Raw genomic sequence first — 16,095 nt, forward strand, 5'->3', positions numbered from 1 at the left:
TCATTACAACCTTCTTTCTCTCTCTTCTTATTGGTCAAAAACAATGGAGAGAGAAAAATGATGAGAGAGAGTAAGAATATAATGTGAGTATGAGAGAGAAAGTTGTCTAAAAGTTGTCACAAAATGGTTGTACAAATATCATTTCTCTTTATATTTTGACGGTACAAACTTAACGGAACATATCTTTCGATCAATTTTTTTTTTTAACTAAAATTTATCGGATTCTATCTTCTGATTGACTTTTTTATTCCAGGAGCTAAATAACAGTCACCAATCTCATAGGATGCTTTAGCGTTGTGCGCATATGCTGAGACAAAAGCCCTAAAACATGTGTAGCTCTTGCTATGGATTGTTTAGAAACCATCCCTATCCAAGTGGCCAAAATGCGACACATCAAAATGTGGACTATAATTGGTGTATCAATAATTCCAAATAGATTTGTGACATGTGCAAACATTTTTCATACACATGTTTAATTGAGTGATTTGAAAAGAATCTGAACTGTTATGGCGTATCTGCATTCGTGTACTTACTCAAAACTACAAGTTTTCCAAACTTTTGAAAAGAATTACTCATTCCGTTTTAAAATGAGTGTCACTTTAATTAAAAAATTTATTTCAAAATGAATGTCACTTTACATTTTCAATTCAACTTTAATTTTTTTCTTCCAACTTTACTCTCAATAAATACTCCAACTATTCTCTCACACAATTTTCAATGCAAGAGCGATTTAGTAAAAGTGTTATGTCTAATGATTATATCATTTCATTCCTTAATCTGTGTGCAATTGGTTAAAGTGACACTAATTTTAAAACGGAGGAAGTAATATTTTTCTATAATTAAGCATTTTTCTTTTGTTGCTTTCAAGAATTAATCGTATGTTAAGCCAGAGGCGAAGCTAAGTAACAACTATGGGGTAGCATGGCTACCCCAAATTTTTTTGTTTTATTTGAAAAAATATGTATAATTTACATTAGCTACCCCATTAATATATATTTAGCTACCTCAAATAAATTTAATTGTCATAAGTTAGTTTGATGGATTTATTTCATCTAACTTTTTTATAGTTTAGGTCCTTTTAGCAACTATAAAGAGAGTTTTGTTAGCAATGAAAATTGTCAATACAAGATTCAAACATAAAATAGAGAATAAATTTCTTGCATATTACTTAGTTGCTTACAATAAAAGAAATAAAAATATTTTTTTTACATTTGGCCCCCTCACAAAAAAGTTGTTAGATTCGCCGCTGTGTTAAGCTATTTTAATAGGAAAATGTTAACAAGGTCTCTTTAGTGAATTGTTTAAGGATTCAAAAGAAGGAGGTAAGATTCTCTCCATTCGCTAAAAATAAATGGACAATGTTATTTAATGAAAGATAGATACTTAAAGTATGTAATGGGTCGTACAACTAAGTGAGTCCTACTACCATTAATTATTTTTAAACTTTTTTGTGTTTTTATCCCTCGAAATGGAAGATAGAGAGACTAATAAATGGAGATGAGCCTGACTCCAAAAGAAGCAACTTTTACATAGAAAATGATGTAATTATGACTTTAACACGTGTTTGACTTGTATTTCCAAAACAAAATTTCCTTTTTAAGTATTCCTTAAACAATGCTCTTACACTTGTTAGTAAGACCCATTAAAATAAATAGGCTCATGCTAACCTATACCCTCAGGACACATGTTAAGCATTCTATTAAGGCAATTGCTAACTTGTGCCCTAAAGGGCACATGTTAATGAACTCATTATAGAAATATACGTATCAAAAGTCGTGCAGTCAACTTCTTAAAAGTTAAAATATTATGTTTTCCAATGCAAAGTTGCTCTTTTTGGGTTCCTTAACATGTGCCCTTAGGGCACAAGTTAACATGACCCATCTATTAATGGTAAAAATTTATTAAAACAAATTAATATTCAATATTTTGAGTATTAAATTAACACAATTTTCAATACATAATTTTTATCAGTGAAATTATTAACATGTGTCTTATGGGCACAAGTTAACATTTCCCAAATAAATAAGAGCTAGGCTAACAATTGAATTCAACAATATTTTAATTTTTTCTTTAAAAAAAACAATATTTTAACTTTTAAAAAGTTAAATTCATTACTTCATACGTTTCAAAATAATGTTGCAATTTTACAATGTGCATTATTCAAATAAATTACGTTGATCATATTTTTTAACTAATATATAAATACAAATGTTAGCATGTAAGATGTTGTTTGGTTTGTCTCGATGAATATTTTTCAAAATGTCAAACTTTTATAATTTTTTTTATTATATATAATGAAATATATTAATGGTCAAAGTTGTGTATTGGCATGTGTGCAGTGGTTGACTGCGACATGTATTTTGAAACAGAGAGAGTATTTTTCACCATTTACCAATACAATATTTTTATTTTAACCATTTTAACTAATGTTCTAAGGGTACTCTTTAGTATTTCTCTATAAATAAAAATTTGATAGAGAAACCAAATCCTATAATAGCAATAATAAGAGGAGTAAAAATATAAATTTAATCTTAGGTGTGTTTGTTTCAAGTTTATCAAATTTATTCCTAGGAATATAAAGATGGAAATTTTATTCCAAGGTATTTAGAAAAAATATGTTTGGTTAACTTTATAATATTCCAAGGAACCTTAAAAATAGGGATTATAATAGGTAACTCCACATAATTTTATCCCCTTCTTCATGGGAACTTTATTCCCACCCTTTTCTTTGGGAAAACTTTTCTATTCCCAGGAACATTTTATATCCGGGAATAAAATTTAGTAAACTTGTAACAAATATATGCATATGTATTTTTATGATTTTATTCCCTGAAATCTACAAATATAACTTGAAACAAACACACATAGCTTAACCTCCCATTTATTTATGTGAGTGAGTTTCACGTGGTATTTGTCACCCCGTTTATAGAAATAATTATTATTTCATTTCTTTTGTAGATAGGCGGAGGAAAAAGTCATTATAAACTCCTAAATAAGTAGAAGTGTTGAGTTTCGAAACCGGACCATTTTAATATTTTTTTCGGTTAAATTAGAAATTACAGAAAATTATAATTTAAAAAATTAAAATCCAAACTGATCTAAAATTTTCAATCTCCTTATTTAGAAAATATTATAATTTAAATTTCTAATTTAACCGAAAAAAATATAATTTGGATCTATATTAAAATTTAAATTATAATTTTCAATCTATATTATGTTTAAAAAAGAATCGATAATTTTCATAATGCAATTTTAATTTTATAATATATTTTGCATCAAACCTATTATTTTACCGTATTTGTCTAATATTAATATTAACAAAATATTATATTCTAAGTAAATAAAAAATTATATATTTTGCATTTTGGATATCCAAAAATCGATCCAAATTAAACCGCATATATTTGGATCAGATCGGTTTGGATTTTTGGACCAAAAAAAAAGATAGGTTTGGATTTTTTTTTTAAATAATCATCCAAACTAAACCTAACCGATATGATTTTTATTTTGGATTTGGATGACATCTCAAAAACCGCACCGCGAACACCATCAGTTTTCATTTTGAAGTTACGAAAGTGTCCTTGGAATTCATTCATTGATCGGAGTGAGGGAATGATAGGTTGCAGGTCTTTGTTGAGGTTCGTGGAGTTGAGTTGAGTACAAATTTGATTTCGTTGTTATCGGTGAATTGATATTACTTTTTTTTTTTGTTTTGCAGAGTCGACCGACTTCTCAGATTTACCACCAACCCTATACACTTTCAGGTTCCTTCTTGCTTTTTATCACATTATTAATTCATTTCATTTCATTTGCACCTTATACGATAACCCCCTTAGCTTATGGAAAGAAATATTCCAGTAGATAAACTCAAATAAATCAATTCAAACAAATTGTAACAAATTTGCTTGTTTAAAAGTTTTCAAGTAATTTCTCTGCTTAAATTTTTTTTTTTGGTTTTGCAACAGGGACCGAGAACTTATTATGGTTTAAGCTGTGATTTTATAATTGGTGGTAGAAAAAAGAGAGTTGTTATTGATGACCATAACAATAAGCAGAAAACAATGAATTCTATCTGGAGACCTGTTTCGACTAATGCTAGTTCTCGTGAAGGTTTGTATTTTTTGTCCAACTTATGGGCAGTGTCAATAACATCACATTATGTTTATGATATGATATGTATGATTTCTTTCATATTATTTTTATTATACGACATGACTTTAGTGGTACTCCTTCGAAAATATTGAAACAGATACGGTTGTTTCTTTTATCTGTTCTTTAGTTATGGTATAATGTATAGTTCCATGTTCTTAGGGCGTGTTTGGATAAAAAAAAAAAAAAACTTATTTGCAGCTTATAGCTCAAGCACTTATCATGATAACCGCTTCTATAGGCTATTTCTATAACAAAAGATAAAATAAAGTTAAATTGTTTTCGTTTAAGCTATAAGTTGTTTTCATAAGCTATCCTGGAAAAATTGTGAAAATAAGTTAAAAGGCTATCCTGGAAAACTTATGAAAATAAGCTAAAAAAAGCTTATGAACAATGTCATAAGCTATTTTCGTAACTTCTCCTAAACAGCTTATGCTCAAGCCAATCTAAACAGGCCCTTAGATCGAATGAGAATTTTGGTATCTTTTATATTTTTGGCTATGTAAAGGTAATATTAAGATGACCTCCTACATTGATGTGTTTTGCAGAAAGCTTGATAACTGCTCCAACAGTTGAGTCAAAAGATGGAGATAGAGTTCAAGAAGTGGGTTGTAGCACATCCGGCACTATCTCTAATGAGCATGACATGAAAGTAGCTGCCGAAGCTTTGGATGAAAATATAAAATCAGCTGCTAGTTCCAGCCAATTGCAGGGTGATGTTGAAAACAAAGTGCTAGGAGATTCATCTCTCTCCACCGAAAAGCATTCAATTTCTGTGCAGGCAATTATATATTATTTTTACTTTTATTTTTATCTTTACGAAGTGATAGTTTATATTTGCCGAAGCTGTCAACCAATATTTGTTCATTTGTTCTTTAATGTGTTGGTGAACCGTGACACTGGTTAAGATTTGCATTTTATTTGGTCCCTTATCTCTATGTTCAGGTTTCTTGAATTGTTAGTTGTTCAATACCTCAATCAATATTGAAAGTTACTACATAGCAATAGAATTGATTGGTTTGTTGTCAAATGGCATGACTTCATAGAAATAGAAATTGGATCAGTGACGTTCATAAGAACTCTTGCATGATAACACTACGCGGCTGATTGTTTTCTTGTTTTTTTTTTTTAATTTTATTTTATTATTGTTTATCATCTGATGCTGTTCTTCCATTTTCCCCACAATTTACAGTGGAAATAAATGATATCACCTGTTGCATTTTGGAAAGCTTTGAATGTACCATCTATCTGCCTCATTTTGCAAATCTAGTTCATATTTTCTTGTCTTTTAAAAAAACCTATGTGCTTTTGGTTTTCTTTCTGATTATGCATCGAACAATCAACAGTTTCAGCTATTTCATTCTGTTTGTTGTGCAGGTTGGTGCTTCTCTATTTCGTTTTATCAAAGGAAAAGGGTAAAAACTAGTTTTTAATTTGTTTGATATTGATAACAATATTGCTTGTCCAACTGGTATTATATAAAAATCATATGAAAGGGAGAGGGAGTATGACATGGGTTAAAGTGATAGAGAATTGTAATTAGCAATGCATATAAATAGTTATAGATAGACAGAAAAGGAAAAATAGTATTGCCTATCAGGAATAGTAAATATTCAGGCTTGAGATTCACATGGTCAACATCATACGGATACAATAATACCAAATCTTGTTGCTATTGTTATTATCAAAGAGAGTGTAGAAGATAGTTCTTATGATATAAGATTATATGCTTGTCAATTGTCACTCATACTTAATAATTTTTCAGGGGATTCACACAGAAAAGGATAGAAGAGGAGACGAAGGTTAAGATAATATTCCCTTCTTCAAAAGAAGATGAGTTTATCAGTAAGTTTTTGGTTTCAACTAATCCACTGTCTATCTCGAACGTGTCAGCTTTGAAATATTTTTTTTCCCCTACTATGGCTCTGTTTCAACTTTTATTAGTTTTTATTTTTTTTATTGATTGAGATATTAAATTAAGTAACAACTGATTTGACATGAATACAATTCTCCTCCATCAAAAGACAATAACATAATTATAGACCAGAAACATAAGATTGAGTCTTATATTGGCAGAGTGTGAGATACAGAACTTCCATTGAGCTAGTCTTCTATGGTCACAAGACCATATGTATAGTGTTATTCAAAAGACCATATGTACAGTGTTTAGGCACACATACAAAGAGAAATTTTTTCTAATAATAAAAAATAAAATTAATTTAACATTTTGGGGACAAGTGCCTTCATTATGTTTGTGCCTAAGCACTATACATTTGGTCATGTGACCAAGTAAGTATTTCTCTTAAAGTAGAGGCTCTCCCCTCTTAACAGCTTGACAATTAGGAACAAGATCTTGTCTACATCATTATGACTCTGGTAAGAGTGGATAAGGAAATTCAATATCTAAATGATTTATGTTGAAGAAAAGAAAGAAAGAAAAAATTGAATTGTGTTTGATGTGATTTGATACAAAAGACGAAGTTATTCTAGAATAAGATCATGATATTATATGATATTTCTCATATCATCTAAGAGGTATAATTGTCTTTTGCAGCCATTGAAGGCATTTCAATAGATAGCGTGACTTCAGCTTCAGAGAAGATTCAGGCTATAATTGATGAGGTCAGTTGTCTGTCAATGTAATCTCTCAACAACAACAACAACAACAACCAAGCCTTATCCCACTAAGTGGGGTCGGCTACATTGATCAAATTACGACAGCCATAATGTTCGATCATAAACCATATTTGGATTCTACTCATTAACCTCTAAATCTTTCCTAGTTGTTTCTCATATAGTTTTTCTAGTCTTCCTCTACCTCAAGAAATTTGTTTTTTTTTTTTAAGAAATTAGTCACAAACTACGGTTCACATATTTTCTTGTGTTTATAACAGACAGTTAGGAGTCGAAGTCTTGATTATTCACACTTCGTATCCCTTCCATTGGCCATCCATCCCGAGTTAGTTTCTAAACTAATCAATTTTCAACACACTATTTTGGGAAATGACGATTCTAGCATAGATGAGAATCTTGACACCGGCTCCAATGAGGCTGAGGATACTAATGATAAAAAAGAAGTGGATCAATTGTCAAAGGAAAAGGCTGATGTTGCAGTTGAACTTAAAGTTGATGATGACCGTAAATCAGTTAAAGTTAATCATACTAGCATACCACTAGTCAGTTATGCACCTAAAGCATCCAAGGCTCCCACTTCATCTGGTATGGGAACAATCTGTTTTTTCTATGTTTTGAATGTGTACTGCTCAAAGAAATTGTATTAAAATATTGTGAAATGATCTCCATTGTGTTATCAACTCGGCAGTATAAATTTTCTTTAGCTAGTGTTGGTGTGTGTTTCATTACATTTTTCTGTTCACTATAATTTTACACTCTGGGCCTGAACCAAGAATTCTAGTTAATCATCTATGAAAGTGATGGTTGTTCCCAATACATACTTATATTATTCAGTAACTAGTCATTTTTTCATAGCTTATGAGATTACTTTGTCATGTATAGAAACCCATCAAGAAATGTTTATGCTTTACTTCAGATAATAACTTCTGTTTAATCTTCTTCTGCTATGTGCTATCTTTGATTTAAAATACCACTGATTTCTTTTTCATTTTTACAGACCTGGGGATTGAAAAATCTATATTCATCAAGCCCAAGACATTTCACCTCACAGTACTTATGCTTAAGCTGTGGAACAAAGACCGAATTAAGACAGCTACCGAGGTCTTGCAGGCAAGTTTTATTAAACACAACATAATAATATACTATGCAATTAAATTCTTTCTTTGTGACTATGTTTGTATCCGTGCAGAGTATATCCTCAGAAGTTATGGAAGCATTGGATAATCGTCCTGTCTCAATAAGATTAAAGGGACTGGTAAGAATCTATTTTTGACTCCAACTTATCAATACAACACTCATGAATTCCTACTTGCTAATTGTTTGTTGACAAAATATAATAGTACTAAATTTATAGAAGGAAGTGACTAAATACTATGCAAGTTGATTTCTGCAAAGTGTCTTTTATGTTGCATTTAAAATTAGGGTAGTGTTAACTTGTGCCCTTAGGGCACATGTTAAGAAACCTAAAAGAAGAAACTTCCTATAAAATTTTGTGCATTTAAATGATTAAAAAGTTAAATATTAAATGAAATGCACACATTCCAATAAGTTTTTTCTATATTTGAATCATTAACTTGTGCCTTGAGGGCACAAGTTAACATTTCCCTTAAAATTATAATTCACATTTTGAAAGTTTTTCCTTTTCAAACTCAGACAAAATGTTACATTAACTTCAGCAATGCATTGTGAGATGCTCATCTTTTAATCCCAATGCTTATGTTAACTGGGGTTTCATTGTAAGATTTCCAATATGTATGTTGGATAGGAACTTGCTTTCTTATATCACAAAGTTTTACCCTATGCAATTTGTTTGATAGCTTTGATAAGGCAAACATGTGTTTAATCTTGCAGGAATGCATGAAAGGTTCGTTGGCCAAAGCCCGTGTCCTGTATGCTCCTGTAGAAGAAATTGGCAGTGAGGGGCGTCTTTTACGTGCCAGTCGTATCCATATATGAAATATGAATAGTTTTCTTTTAGTATTACAAAGGTTTTTTTTTTTTTTTTTTTTTTTGGTTTTATAAATTACAAATAATTATGGATCTGTCATCGTTCCTGGTTTTGATTATACATACTACTTAAAAGTTGTTTTTTACTGAGCTTATTTAGAAGTCATAATTGATGCATATGTTAAAGCTGGACTTGTCTTGGAGAATGATGCTAAACAAGGACTGAAGGTAAATTAAATTTAGCGGATTCATTGTGCTTAAGTGCATATTTTTGAAAAAATGATAATAGAAAAGTAGTGCAACCTACTATCAATATGATTACTTTGGTTCAAGGCTGCTAGTCGAGCTATATATTAGATGTCATTTTTCCATAATTTCATTTTGTTATCTGAGATTTATGTTAATATACTGTCAGCCCATGTTTTGACCATGAATTACATTTGTATATTTCTATATAAATTCCAGAATCAATGTTACTTACGCATTATTTCTAGCAGAATGGTAATTTCCTCTTTCCAGCTTTAAATTATAAAGGTTTTGGAATACTTCTTGAGTTTACTTCTTCAACGAGAAAAAAAACTAAAGAAGGTTATCATCTTCTTTGAGGCCCTGATGGGAAACCTTACCTTCATAATAAGACTATACTTTCCCCATGCTGTTATACTTTGCTTGTAGGTTTGGTAGTTTCAGTGATCAACGAGTTTTTTCTTGTGTTGCAGCTGCACGCCACTTTGATGAATGCAAGGCATAGGAAAAGGTGCTGCTACCCTTTTTATCTTTTCTTTTAGACTTCAAGTATTCCTTAGCTTTTGCTGTTGAACATTCTCCCTTGCTTTTTAAAACATTATTAGATTATTTTAGTTTAAATAGCTGATATAAGCCGCTGGTGTTCAGGACAAATTGGAAGAGAAATGATGTCTCTTTTGATGCACGAAACATATTCAAGCAGTATGGATCAGAGGACTGGGGGGAATATCTTATTCGTGAAGCTCATCTATCGAAGAGATTTTCATTTGATGAGAATGGATACTATCATCGCTGTGCTTCAATCCCTTTTCCTGAAAATATGCAGGTAGAGTGATTGATATCTTTGAGGAATCATGGGAGTTGCGTCTCAAAGTCTTTAAACTTACCTTGCAGCCAATGTAAATGCTTGTCGACACCAACTTAGGTAGTGTAACCAGAATAAAAGTGGGTACTAGTATTGCATGGGATTTAGATCAATTTTGTGTTTAAATGCTTTGCTTGACAGTTGACACGGTTTCTTATGGAGCTCGACTTCCTAATCGACAGTGAGAATGTCAAATGTTTTTTCGTTAAACCTCACTGATATTGCACCATATGCTGATAACTTATTGATGGACCTGGATTCTTTGCCATCACCAAATCTCAGTTATTGCACTCTACTTATCTTTCTGACATTGGATTGAGATCAAATACCTTTATATTTGACTTCACTAAATCATATTTAAGATATGAACTCAGAATGAGTCGTTTGATTTTTATTCGACAGTCGAAATCTATTGATTGTGAGATTTTTTGACTGCATCAAATCCAAATCTATTATTGATTTGCTTTAATTATCATACCATGAAAGAAAACAAACTAAATGTAACAATCAATATGTAGCCGAAACAGACAGAAATGGATTGTATACAAGCAATGCTCAGTGATTATGACAATCAAATTAAGGGTTAATTACAATGCATGTTTGTGATATTTGGTTTCAACAGTAGATTTTTACCAAAATCAAGGTAAACCATTGTGATTATGACAATCCACGTTGATACTTTTCAAAACCATTGTATAATTTGTGATATTTAGTTTTATTTATTTATTTATTTATTTAGTTGTTAACCGATTCAATCACCTTTTAGACCAATTAAACCACCATCAATTTTATGATTTAAATCAATAGAAAATCAGACACTATCTAAGATTCGGAAACGGATCACCTGCTGTTATGTATGTTCAGCCATCTCTCCAGCGGCTGAAAAAATAACTAAAAATTAATTAATTAATTAATTAAAAAAGCAAACAGAGGGAGAGAACGTTGGTAAGTTAGAAGCAAATTGCTGGGTTCTCCTCAGTACTTGTTCGAGCTTCCATAAAAGTTTAACTTCTTTTCCAGTCAATTAGACCATGTTGCCATTTCTCCTCTTGTACAGTAACTAAAATCAATCAATTTAAGTGCGGGGCGAAGCTTGGTGAAGATCCGTATGAGACGAGAGTCTCATTCTTTTAATTTCGGGTTTGATTTATTTTAATTTTATTTTATGTGTCTCTCAGCCTGTTGGATTAATCCAACGGTTGAGATTAGCGCAGGATTGAAGGCAGGAGAGAATACACGGGAGAGGATCCGTATGAGGTCCTATTAATTAAGTTCAAGTTAGATTGTGATTGTGATTGTGATTGACAACACGGGGAAGTTGGAACTTGGAAGCGATAACGCGCGGGACATACATACCTACCATACTATCTATCTATCGATAGGGTTTTGATTTTGAACACAACAACAACATCATCATTCACAATGCTGCGCGGAACCGTTTCAATGGCCAAACTCACCCCTCTTTTTTCTATTCTCACCCATCGCCCATTTCTCTCTTCCAATTCTTTCTCTCTCAAACACACTTTCAACCGTACCACTGTTCCATTCACTACCACCACCATCAACAACACTTTATCTCAAACACCCACTTCCCTAAACAACACTCAATCAACCACTAACCCCATCAAGCTTTCAACCAAAGCCAGAAGAAAAGCTGCTCAAGAATCCCCCGTTGGAATTTTACAAAAAAAACTCAACAACTGTTCTAAAACCAGTGATGTTCTTCAAGCACTTAACCTCTACGACCAAGCGCGAAAAGCATGCGTTCCCCTCAATCTTGATCATTATAATAAACTATTATACCTTTGTACTGTTCAAAATGGTGATGGAAGTTTTTTTCATTTGGGTCTTCAAAGAGGGTTTGAGATTTTTGAACAGATGTTAAGGGACAACGTTGAACCGAATGAAGCAACGTTTACTAATGCTGCTAGGTTAGCTGCTGCTAAGGAGGATCCTGAGATGGCTTTTGAGTTGTTGAAGCAGATGAAGAGAGTTGGAATTGCGCCAAAGTTGAGGTCTTATGGTCCGGCTTTGTATGGTTTTTGTACGAGAGGGGATGCTAAGAAAGCTTATGAGGTTGATGATGATATGATTGAGTCGGGTGTTATGGCGGAGGAGGATGAGCTTTGTGCGCTTTTGGAGGTTAGTGTTGAGGTGAAGAATGAAGATAAGGTGTATGAGATATTGCATCGGTTAAGGGCTGTGGTTAGGCAGGTGTCTGAGTCGACTTTTAAGGTTATTGAGGATTGGTTTGAGTCGGAATATGCGATCAAGATTGGGAAGAGGGAGTGGGATGATGAGGAAATAAGACAAAGGATTGTGCAGGGAGGTGGTGGATGGCATGGGCAAGGGTGGCTTGGAAGTGGGCAATGGAAGGTTGTTAAGACGAATGTAGATGAGGATGGAATGTGTCTTTCATGCAGTGAGAAGCTTGTGAGCATTGATATTGATCCAAAAGAGACTGAAAACTTTGCTGCCTCGTTGTCTAAATTGGCTCGTGAAAAACAACCTAAAGCAAACTTCAATCATTTTCAGGTAGAACTGTCTTCACTGTTTGGTTCAAAAATTACGTGTACTTGCTTAAAAGTTAAAAGCTGAATTTGGTGATGGACGCCTCCCTTTACTTGTAGATTGCCTTTGTATAGTGGCTATGCTTTCAAGCCTATGTCTCCAGTTGGTTATAGATAATATAGAAGAATTAGTATAGGCATAGGAACTCATGTATATATGTTTAACTTTTGCAGAAGTGGGTTGAAAAGAATGGCCCGTTTGATGCTGTTGTTGATGGTGCAAATGTAGGACTGGCCAACATTGCTGAATTCAGCTTTAAACAGGTAAGTGTGGGATTGTTGACTTTATTAGCGCATCATGAAAGCAGCTACTTAATGGTTCTTTCCACTTGGTTGTAGCTTGATTATGCTGTTCGACAATTGCGTCAACTGAGCCCTTCAAAGAGATTGCCACTTATAATTTTGCATGTTAATCGAGTAACTGGTGGTCCTGCCCAGAATCCAAATAACAAGAGACTTATAGAAAATTGGAAAAAAAATGGTGTTCTTTATGCTACTCCCCATGGTTCAAATGACGATTGGTAATGAAGTGCTTCCATGATATTTTAGTTAGATTGAGTTTCCTAATGTAATTTTTTCTTCTTATTTTACATTTTCAACTCTGGTTGAATTGTATTATACATTTCCAACATTGATAGGAATATAGACTCTTCATTATATGTCATCTGTGTAATGTGCAGCACTCCAAAAAACTCAGCTGCACTAAAATGTTGATTTGTTTATTGCAGGTACTGGTTATATGCTGCAGTTAGATGTAAGTGCTTACTTTTGACAAATGATGAGATGAGGGACCACTTGTTCCAACTACTGGGCTCTAGTTTTTTCCCAAGATGGAAGGAAAAGCACCAGGTATTCTAAATTATCATAGAAATTCATTTTCATCATAACCATATCAAGATGCATTCATTATAAGGCAGAGGCTATTACGAATTCTGCATGTGTTCTGTATCTATGAACTGTTGTCTAGCCATGACTAGAAGCAAGGATTTTAAAACCACACCATAGGGGAATAAAGTTATTACAGCTGGCCATGCCTATTGTCCTCAGTTTTTTGTTTAATATGCCTTCTGCACAACCATGTTTGCTTAACTTTAATCCTAGTAATCTAATATGGAATGAGGCTAGTCTAGAAAAGCTTATGATCCTACAATTAAGTTCCTTTAGAAATATAATTCATTCTTCTGATTCATTTCCCTAACCATTAGCTCCACTGTCAATTTTTCTTATCTATGAAGTTTGTAAGAAAAGGTTATGTATTTATACTCCCTTTGTCCCTTATTATAGGAACACCTAACAAAAATCACAGGTATCAAGAAAAATTGTTGGAGTAATAAATCTGTCTGAAATGTGTGACTTTACTAAATTACCCTTTATGTATAAATGCTTTCAATGTTGGTTTTTCATATTCCAAGACAAATTGGTAGTGTTATACGGGATAGATTTGGAAAAAGAGTAATAAATGCATCGAGAAATTTATAGAATGTCTTATATTTAGGGACAGACAAGTTTGTGTAAATGGTCCTATAATTAGGGACGGAGGGAGTATTTAAATTTAGAACCAGTTCTCGAGAATTTTTAGCCTTTCTTGTTGGTGGTTACTAATTTGCTAGTTGTCTTCTTTTTTTTTTTTTTTTGGTCAGGTAGCCTAATGGCTAGAATTCACCTTATAAGGGGAATAAGTGGGGTGTCTGGGGTTAGAACCCCAGCCCCTGCATATAATAATGCATTGTCCTGCTAGTTGTCTTCTATTAATGATATTTAGATATTTAACTCCTATAATGAAACAGTAGATGATGCCTTTTTTTGGTTTGCAGGTTCGAGTATCAGTCTCAACTCGTGGAGCATCCCTAGTTCTACCTCCTCGTTACTCACTAGTTATTCAGGTCAGACGATAACCCAATTGATTTTCTTGTTCTCTTGGATATAGAAGAGCATGTTTCCACCAAGAAAATGATGTGGTTGATACCCATTTCTGCTGGCTTAGCTTTGAAAAAGAATTCTCACCAGTGTGCTCAATGCATTGAGTTGATATTTTTGTCCAATTCTGTGGGGTTTAAAACTGAGATTGAAACTTAAATTATATATGCTAAATATATTCATGAAAGATGAATAATATTTTGGGAAATGTAACTGCAGGAATCAGCCAATGGAAGTTGGCATGTGCCAACTGTAGCTAGCGATGATCCTGACATCCCAAGGAAATGGCTATGTGTCACTAGATCTAGAAAAAACTCATTACATAATCTACGAACATCAACCTCCGCGTGTGTTGGCATTTGAGGAGAAAGAGGGAGTGTTTTGATCTTCTTGGTTGTTTTCAGTAGTCATCCAAATTTTTTCTCACCTGGAATCGCAGTTGTGTGCAGCTGCGATAATTGCTAGGTGAACACAAGGTGCTGCTACACTTTCATTCTCTTTCTGAGTGTTTATTTATCTTGTTCGTTAGCTTTTCCTTTAGCACCATGCTACGTGGAAAATAAAAAGTTTCTCCTTCCTTTTTTGAATTTCTATAGATTTTCCTTAATAGCTGACATGTGCTCTCGATATTTAGAATAAGAAGGTTGATTTTCTTCTTCTTTTGGTTCAGGAAAGTTTAAGCAGTATGAATCAGCGGCCTAGAAGGGGGAAGTATCTGTAATCAATTTGTGCATATATTTTGCGAAAGAACCTCGGGTCAAGTGGCATTAAGTTTTTATGAGAGCGATTGATTGCATGATCGGAACCCGCTGAGTCCAATTTGTTACTGCTTCAGTCTACCTTCATAACCTCCATTGTTTAATTAAGAAACAAAGAATAATAGCATTGTTGTGCTATGCTATGTACCATTAATATCCATAAAATATGCACTCAAGTGTTAGGAATGATTATTATTAGGGTGCCATGGAGTACAATTTTTTGGCCTATTTAAATTATTAGTCTGTTCTATCCATTTGCTGAGCATCATGCATGACTAATCATTTCATTTGATCGGGGCGTGGATCCATTTAATAATTGAAAAGTATGGACCTATTTTCATGGTGGTTTTATTTGGATTTCAGTTTGAATGAGTTCAAACTTGCGAAGAATTAATGGCGTAAATGAAGCAGAGTTTTCAAACAGCGATATGAGGCAGCCTGTGAAGTTTGAAATACTCCATGATTATATCTAGCAGGGTACATGCCCTGTTCATAAACATGTATGAGGATCTGCTATATACATGTCCATTTTTTAATTTTCAGAACTTGCTCGGATTGAGATTCAGTGACTTTAAGGCGGAAATTTTTTAGCGACTGTGTCTATCTCTCTATTATATTACTTTCTCTCTCATCTTTTTATTATTTCTCTTTCATTTCTCTCTCTTATAAAATCACACTAAAGTTATCATGACTTTTCCGCCTTAAATCACTGAATCTTAGTTTAACTTGGTCTGATGCTAATATAAATCCACCCATTGCCAAGATAAATTCTTAGAAAGGTCAGAGAAGACCTTAGAATAACCTATCTTTAGTAATGGATGAGGCTTAACTAGGGCATTATTATTATTATTTTAAAATAGATCAGATCAAACTTTCCAAATAATCTGTGTTAAATTAATAGATCAGACTCATTTTTATGCTAAAGTTTGGAGTTGCCTATTCCCACCTTAGACAAGGAGCGTCCTTATCCTAAGCTTGGACATGATATTTATGTAACAGACATTAATGG

General features: G+C 33.0%; 2 protein-coding genes across 3 annotated transcripts; both read left to right on the top strand.

The window, feature by feature from the left end:
- Positions 1–3,495: 3,495 nt before the first annotated feature.
- LOC146951291 (uncharacterized) lies at positions 3,496–10,117 on the top strand. Of its 2 annotated transcripts, XM_085747248.1 has the most exons (14): positions 3,496–3,638; positions 3,719–3,764; positions 3,966–4,110; positions 4,698–4,930; positions 5,527–5,564; positions 5,915–5,994; positions 6,704–6,771; positions 7,044–7,368; positions 7,781–7,893; positions 7,973–8,038; positions 8,635–8,725; positions 8,891–8,958; positions 9,450–9,487; positions 9,625–10,117. In XM_085747248.1, the coding sequence occupies exons 1-14, from the start codon at positions 3,496–3,498 to the stop codon at positions 9,809–9,811; spliced, it is 1,641 nt and encodes a 546-aa protein (XP_085603374.1). In that variant the 3' UTR covers positions 9,812–10,117. The 2 variants fall into 2 exon arrangements, 1 of the variants encoding a protein (XP_085603374.1); XR_015027864.1 differs by lacking the exon at positions 8,891–8,958 and having other exon boundaries at positions 9,196–9,487.
- Positions 10,118–11,138: 1,021 nt separating this feature from the next.
- LOC146951292 (proteinaceous RNase P 1, chloroplastic/mitochondrial-like) lies at positions 11,139–15,340 on the top strand. Its single transcript, XM_085747247.1, has 7 exons — positions 11,139–12,376; positions 12,586–12,675; positions 12,751–12,932; positions 13,140–13,260; positions 14,226–14,294; positions 14,548–14,804; positions 14,999–15,340. Exons 1-6 carry the CDS (start codon positions 11,264–11,266, stop codon positions 14,689–14,691), a joined length of 1,719 nt encoding a protein of 572 aa, XP_085603373.1. The 5' UTR covers positions 11,139–11,263; the 3' UTR covers positions 14,692–14,804; positions 14,999–15,340.
- Positions 15,341–16,095: the final 755 nt, after the last annotated feature.

Source organism: Medicago sativa, chromosome 2 (assembly GCF_051527215.1).
Source record: "Medicago sativa cultivar Bolivia chromosome 2, Bolivia_mono, whole genome shotgun sequence".
Taxonomy (NCBI): domain Eukaryota; kingdom Viridiplantae; phylum Streptophyta; class Magnoliopsida; order Fabales; family Fabaceae; genus Medicago; species Medicago sativa.

Excerpts from the sequence above, each read along its gene's own strand:
- LOC146951291 (XM_085747248.1), top strand. The coding sequence starts at position 3,496 with ATGATTTTTATTTTGGATTTGGATGACATCTCAAAAACCGCACCGCGA. Across the intron at positions 8,039-8,634 it reads CAATAAGATTAAAGGGACTG|GAATGCATGAAAGGTTCGTT; the intron begins GTAAGAATCTAT and ends TTAATCTTGCAG. Across the intron at positions 8,726-8,890 it reads GCGTCTTTTACGTGCCAGTC|AAGTCATAATTGATGCATAT; the intron begins GTATCCATATAT and ends GAGCTTATTTAG.
- LOC146951292 (XM_085747247.1), top strand. The coding sequence starts at position 11,264 with ATGCTGCGCGGAACCGTTTCAATGGCCAAACTCACCCCTCTTTTTTCT. Across the intron at positions 12,933-13,139 it reads CATGGTTCAAATGACGATTG|GTACTGGTTATATGCTGCAG; the intron begins GTAATGAAGTGC and ends TGTTTATTGCAG. Across the intron at positions 13,261-14,225 it reads GATGGAAGGAAAAGCACCAG|GTTCGAGTATCAGTCTCAAC; the intron begins GTATTCTAAATT and ends TTTGGTTTGCAG.